At 37.8% G+C, this 7,530-nt stretch overlaps 1 protein-coding gene across 6 annotated transcripts in view; it reads left to right on the top strand.

The window, feature by feature from the left end:
* Nucleotides 1-6,679, top strand: part of LOC309333200 (zinc finger protein 711-like) — a 68,724-nt gene extending 62,045 nt beyond the window's left edge. For 2 of the 6 annotated variants that reach the window (XM_081846602.1, XM_081846598.1), the window contains 3 exons: nt 976-1,023; nt 1,894-2,037; nt 3,839-6,679. In XM_081846602.1, the coding sequence (XP_081702728.1) occupies nt 976-1,023; nt 1,894-2,037; nt 3,839-5,016 (1,370 nt within the window). In that variant the 3' untranslated portion in view covers nt 5,017-6,679. The remainder of the gene's footprint in view (nt 1-975; nt 1,024-1,893; nt 2,038-3,838) is intronic. The other 4 variants (XM_081846599.1, XM_081846603.1, XM_081846601.1 and 1 more) reach the window with 4 other exon arrangements.
* Nucleotides 6,680-7,530: the final 851 nt, after the last annotated feature.

A 7,530-nucleotide genomic window follows, 5' to 3' on the forward strand; every position in this document is an offset into this window, starting at 1 on the left:
CATTTTAAGCAGACAATATAGGCGGCGGCTGCTGCTGCTGCTGCTGCTGTGCCTTCCATCCTGTCTCATAAGTGGCTGACCAGAAGCACACAGCATAATTTTTAAACTTCCTTTCTACTTCCCTTATTCCATTTAGTTCCTGCTTCCATATATACCCTTATCTGTTCCTTTTCACTGGTATAAAGGCAGGGCTGGCTCAGGATGCTTGGCCACTTGAGGCAAAACTTAAAATGATGCTCTGCTGCCACAGCTCCCCACTGCCACCACATCTGCAGCTGCTGCCACTGTCTGAGCCAGCTGGAGGTGGCCTGAGAGTAAAAGGAGGCTGGAGAGGGGTGGGCAGCGGCAGGCAGTGCATGATGGTGGGAATGGGTAGCATGTTGTGCTCAGTGGAGGTGGCCAACAAGTGCAGGAGGTGGCGAGCAGCACACTCCTTGGAGGCCAGATCTACCATCCTTCCCAGCTGTCCGCAACCTGCTGTTTGAGGTGATGGCCTTACTGTGCCTCTTGGGCAGGCTGTCCCTGATCAAGTGTTATAGTGCAGGGTCAAGAGATGGTTGGCCAAATAATCTCTCTCTCTCTCTCTCTCTCTCTCTCTCTCTCTGTGTGTGTGTGTACACACACACACACACACACACATATATATGGGCAATAGCTCAATGGTAGAGCATATACATTGCTTTTAGAAGGTCTCTGGTTCAATCCACAGCATTTCCATTTAGTAAGGTTCTCAGGTAGATGCTGCTGAAAAAGACAATTGTCTAAAATCTTGGCAAGCTACTGTCATCAACAGAACTGGAATAAATGGACAAGAGGTCAGACTCAGTGTAGATCCAATCTCATTCATTCATATGAGGCTTGTTGTTGCTGAATGGTGTGACAGTACTGTTAATGCTGTGACCTCTGCTTATGTGGCAAATGTTATTTTTAAAAATAGTTTCACACAAACATTTAAAGGCTAACCTTTTCCCCTAGGAGATGATAGAAGACTTCCCCGGAGGTATGAAGACTGTCAAACACCAGGTGAGTAGATGAAGACTTGCTTATATGTCTAGTATTGCAAAGCAGTTCTTAACTACATTTAGGCTCCATCAGCAACTTAATAAGAATCAGCGTATGAATGTTAGAATAGCAGATAAATTAAATGTAAAAGAAAGCAACATTACAGTATGATATTAATCAGTTATTTGGGTAGGGCTATCCATAGCTGCAGCCGTTGTTACCACAGCTGTGACATTACCAAAATAAACCCTCTTCACCTCTGCTTCATTTGGGTGAAAGTCTCTATCAAGAATCTAAAGGAAGCAGGAAGGAATTTGGGAAGGGAAACTAAGTTGGAGCAGAGAGCTGTGTATCAGGTTCTTTGATGGGACAATTTTTGTTCCTTTCTCCCCTATCAGTTCTGGAACCAGTGAATCTTTCATTATAGGAGTGCTGTTGGACATGTTTACTTAAGCATGTTTACTCAAAAATAAGTCCCACTGAGTTCATTGGGGGTTATTTCAAGTAATGTGCATATGGTTGCAGCCTGAATATACATAGACTCATATATGACAATCATATTAGCTGACAGCATTTATTTATTTATTTATTTGATTGATTAACTCAAAATATTTTCCCTGCTCTTCAGCTGACTCCAGAATGGCTTATGTAAGATGACTAGAAACAAAAGCAAATAATTGCTTTTTATGTGTTATATTAAACAATGTATGTAGCTATTTCCGGCGAGTGCTTCTAGCATCTTATTACGAAGCAGAATCTCATTGTCTCACTCTCAGTGCAAACACAATTGCAGCGGCTGGTTCTTTCGCTAAACAGCTTCAGTTTTCAAAATAAGCTCCTACAAGGAAGCTACTTGCAACATTGTGATGCGTATCTGGTCTTTCATATCAGGACCCAACTTGGATGCAAGATTAGAAAGCAAAAATGGTAATGCAACACAATACCTGCAAATCTGTGATAGCATTAGCACAAACAGACTTCTTAAACAGAAAGCCAAAAAAAGGAGGAGAGGGGAAGCAAGGCAGTGGCAAACAGGTAAAATTACTTTCTTGGCTAGAATTTACCTACTTACCTGTAGCTTTTAACATTATTAAATTAGAATAAAAAAGAGTAGTTATTGCCACATTCTTACATCATTAGGAGGGTGGTTTGTTTAAAGAGAAAACTACAATAAAATTTTGTCCAATTTTCTCTTATTTTATTATCTGCACTGTCTGAAGAGTATTTCCTGACTTATTTATACTGCAATTTCATGTAGTATTCATGTAGTAGCTAAGTTCTTGTTACATTAATATAGTAGGAGGGACATGGGTTGGAAATGGCAAAAAGATAATTTATAAGATATTGTTCTTTAGTGTGTTGCATTGTGGGTTTGTACACATAAAACAGCTAGCAGAAATTGTAATTTGAAATCTTTTACCAATCAGCAAGAGGAAAAGAATCCCCACCCAGGTTCATTTTGTTTGCAGAATTTATATAGAAATAAGACTACGATGTAGTCCTTGTGGTGCATTGTCACCTGCACAGCAGTAGAGAATATTCTCATAATTCAGCCACTTACCATTTACAGTTTTCTGTCTGAAAACAAAAATAAAAAAGTATTGGGGAATAAAAATATCCAAAGAAAATGACTGAATTTTGCAATAGAGGTCCTTTTTTATTCTAGCCAGTGTGAAATACTGGAGTAAAAGTTTCCAAACAAAAACTATCCAGGAAAACTGATATAAGTACAGTACACATACCGTGTGTGTGTGTTTCCAAACACCAGGGGGAATAAAATATCCCATATTTGGAAGCTTTTTGTTCCTGCTGACCTAAAGTGTTGGGGTAAAACTGTCCCATGCCATTTTTCAAACAAAAACTGATTCATGGAAGCCTGATACCATATATGTTTTTGTTTTGGAACTACCCTGAGGTACATTGGAACTTGGCTTGGGATAGTAAATTGTCTCTCAAAGCAATCCATATATAATAGTTGCTTTCTGGTATTGGATGAGGAGTTGTTAGCCAAAATACCATTGACAAGTGTTTTGAACTTGTCACACTAGAAAGTTGCTAAGTTGCTAAACTGAAAAGACTGTAAGAGGAAGGTCTGGCCTTGTATGCCTCTTCTTTGAGGCTGCATAACGATTTGCAGTATTAGAGTAGAGATTTTGGAGAGAGTAAAAAGGAGGCATTCCAATAATGTGCTGAAACTGGATCCATAGAATCCATCCCCCTCCCACTGCACTGACATGTCCCCAGAATTGGGGGGAAACTATGCTAACCCTGTAGCTGGCATTGTTTATTTCCCTCCATTTGGAATACAGTGGAACCTTGGTTGACGAACGCTTTGGAAGTCGAACATTTAGGCTTTTTAACACCGACAACCTGAAGTGAATGCTTCTGTTTTCTAACGTGCCTCGGAAGTCAAATGGCTTCCGAGGCTTGTTTCTCCATTTTTTCAATGGATTTTGCCGACCTCCCATTGCGCGTCGGTTGTCTAACATTTCGGAAGTCGAATGGTCTTCTAGAACAGATTACGTTCGGCAACCAAGGTTCCACTGTAAATGGGAAGGTAACTTTTTAAAAGAAATAAAAAATGATAACAGGAAAGGAAAAAATTATAAAAGGCAAAATGCAGCCCTGCCCTCCTCCACACTTTTTGCCCTGCTGGCCTGAGCCTGGTGGGTCATAGGAAAAGTTGTTAATCTGCCTTTAGTTCTCTCTCCACTCCCACTTTTGGATTGCTCTGCTCACTATTTTTTATGATATTGTGTTGTGTTTGACTGATGTCAGAATTATTCTTTTTCTTGTTACAATTTATTTCATGATATTTTATGTTTATTTAAAACAGCTGTTATAATAGGTCCTGATGGACAGCCCTTAACTGTCTACCCTTGTCATATATGTGGAAAAAAATTTAAATCCAGGGGATTCTTGAAAAGGCATATGAAAAACCACCCAGATCACATGATTAAGAAGAAGTACCAATGCACAGATTGTGATTTTACAACTAATAAGAAAGTAAGCTTTCATAATCATTTGGAAAGCCATAAGCTTATCAACAGAGTTGACAAAACACACGAATTCACAGAGTACACCAGGCGATACAGTGAAGCAAGCCCATTGAGTTCAAATAAATTGATCTTAAGAGATAAGGAATCTAAATTGCACAAGTGCAAATATTGTGACTATGAGACTGCAGAGCAAGGACTGCTTAATAGACATCTGCTTGCGGTCCACAGCAAGAACTTCCCTCATGTTTGTGTTGAGTGTGGAAAAGGTTTCCGACATCCTTCTGAGCTCAAAAAGCATATGAGGACCCACACAGGGGAGAAGCCTTACCAGTGCCAGCATTGTGTCTTCCGTTGTGCTGATCAGTCCAATCTGAAGACACACATCAAAACCAAGCATGGTACTGACCTGCCCTTTAAGTGTGAACATTGTCCACAGACATTCACAGATGAGAAAGAACTCCAGCAGCACACAGAGTTGTTTCAAGGGCATAAGACTCATCTGTGCCCACATTGTGACCACAAGAGCACCAACTCGAGTGACCTGAAACGACATATAATATCTGTTCACACAAAGGACTTTCCTCACAAATGTGAGGTGTGTGAAAAAGGTTTCCATCGTCCATCAGAGCTCAAAAAGCACAGTGAAACACATAAAGGTAAAAAGATACATCAGTGTAGACACTGTAACTTTAAGACTTCAGATCCTTTTGTACTTAGTGGACATATCCTCTCAGTTCACACTAAGGACCTGCCTTTCAAATGCAAAAGATGCAAGAAAGGATTTAGGCAACACACTGAACTGAAGAAGCATATGAAGACCCACAGTGGAAGAAAAGTCTACCAATGCCAATATTGTGAGTACAGCACTACAGATGCATCAGGCTTCAAGCGGCATGTCATATCAATACACACAAAAGACTATCCGCACAGGTGTGAGTACTGCAAAAAGGGATTCCGTAGACCATCAGAGAAAAAGCAGCATATAATGAGGCATCACAAAGAGGCCTTAATATAATATATGAGCTATAGAAGAAAGCAGTTTAGAAACTGTGACATCATAATTGGGGAACAAAATTCTCATGAACTGTTTCTCCTCTTTTCAAAGTTTGATATTAAATCATAACTTTACATTATTTGTATTATAAGTCTTTTAAATTATTAGGGTTTGACGGGGGATCTCACAGCTCTATGACAGTTGCTCATCAGAACCTAAAGAACACTGTAAAATGCAAAGAGATGAACGTTTGAATAGATGTAGAAAGAGACTGAATGTATTCTGTTTCAAGTATTATACATAACTAAGCTAAAGAAAATATTTTAAGTCAATTATCTTAGCCCTTTACCAACAATGCAATTTAAATCCTTAATGAAAATCAGGGATGGAGTTCTTTAAAAATGTATGTTAAGGCAAATCTAACATTATGCATTTTTTGAACAGTGACACTATATAGAAGTCAGTACTTTGTCATTACATTTTTAAATTGTGCTGGGAAATAGTATTCAGGAATTAAGTCAAATTTTGAGATCTGTCTTTTTTCATTTTTAAAGCAAACACACATTTCATCAGGAAACATTGTTTCTGTTATTTATTTAAGTTCAATGAGCAATATTTAAATGTTTCCCCAGAACTGCTAGCCCATTTTATTGTAGGATGTGATGTTAAAAATACAACATTGTTTTTGAGCTCAAAAGGTATTGTTTGGTGCTAAGGTTAAAGATGTGTATGTATATAATTTCCCTTCTTGCGTGAAAAATGCAGTCGAATGTTCAGTATGGCACATATAACAAAAAGTACCTTTAGACCAACATAATTATTATAAAATTATTGTTATTATTTTTAAAAAGGAAAACAAATAGATGCGGCTGTTGGTGCTAAGGTTTCACACTTCTTCTTTTTTGCTTCCTTATTATATTCCCTAAAAAATAATAAACAAAATGAATATCAATGCTGCAGTAGTTAGAAATACCTAGAGAATTTTATGGGGCAATGTTCCTGGCAAGGTAGGACTACTGTGGTGTTTTCGTGCTAATAAAAAATGTTTCAGTATAGAAATGAAAGTTGCACCTTTTAATCAATTCATGTGAAACATATAACATATTATAAACATGCATTTTCAATCTGTAATAAAGTTATATATGCAGTAGTTAACCAGGACATTATGCTACCGCTGGAGTTTGGAGGTGGATCTTCAGTTTACAGTGTATACATTTGAAATATGCATCCCTTTAAACAATGCTTTGTGTTAGCATGGTGCAAATCAAAATGGCGCTTAGTATAACAAGCTGGTCTAGGACAATTTAATAACTAAAAACTTCATAAATGTTATGCATATAATGTGTACTTTTAAAAAACTTTTTAAAGTTGCTTCATGTTTTTACACAGCTGTTCACATGATAAATTGTAACTTTACTTCATGCTACTATTTTATGGCTTTGCGTTTCAGAAAATATTCATACTTGGTTTTTCCATCAGATGAGAATCTGTTCCTTGAGAACCAATTTCTTTTATATTTCTAAACTTCAGAAAGTTAAGTTTGGGAAACCTTAGAAAACTACTTGTGTTTTATGTGGCTGTAAAAAAATGATGTACACTCTGTAAAATAAGATTGTCACTGTTATGCAAGATTATTATTACTCATTGTAATGAGCATACAATAAAATCCATCTCTTGCACTTCAGGCATGCATTGCTCACTCATCGTTTATTTCATAATTTAATTGTTTGATAGCCTGGTCATTATTTTTGAGAACTTACTGTAAATTGCAATCACAGTAAGTAAAGAGGAGAAATAATAGTGTCTTTAATTTTTCTCAGTTAAATGCGCAGAAATTTAACTTCCATTTAGAGAAAAAGGTTTGTAGAATGGTTTTTTTCCATTTAACTGGTCATGTGTGATTGCCTGGCATTTTTGTGTTCATATTCAGGTTTTCCTTCTTCTGTGTTCTATTCAGTGAACCAATATTAGTCATTTGCAGTAGTTCAATGAGAGTTGTAACAGTAACATTTAAAGTAGACAAAAAGTAAATGTAGTCTGGTTTGAAATTCATTTTAAGCTTCAGGAGATTTAGCATCTACTTACAGTGTGGGGCATGTATAGTACAGGACCTTAGTTTCCTATTCTGTGGTCCAATCCCCTAGCTGCATATGGGGTGAATGGTGGTGCTTTAATGCTTCTGGGTGAGCAGGTAGCAGGGAGTGGTTGAGATGCTGCCCTAATTGCAGTGGTGGTGGGCAGGCAAGGGCACAGTTGTAGTGGTGGAGGCTGAACAACATTGGGGGTGGAGGCTTAGTTGCTTGGTCTCAATTACTTGTTCCAGCTCTTTCACTCCACCATAATCAAAACAAACAAACAAAAAAAATTCTTCAGGTATCTGAAGAAGTGTGCATGCACACGAAAGCTCATACCAAGAACTGACTTAGTTGGTCTTTAAGGTGCTACTGGAAGGAATTTTTTTTGTTTTTGTTTTTGTTTTTGTTTTGACTATGGCAGACCAACACGGCTACCTATCTGTAACTCCACCATAAGTTA

Source organism: Podarcis erhardii (genome assembly GCF_964252035.2).
Source record: "Podarcis erhardii genome assembly, chromosome: W".
Taxonomy (NCBI): domain Eukaryota; kingdom Metazoa; phylum Chordata; class Lepidosauria; order Squamata; family Lacertidae; genus Podarcis; species Podarcis erhardii.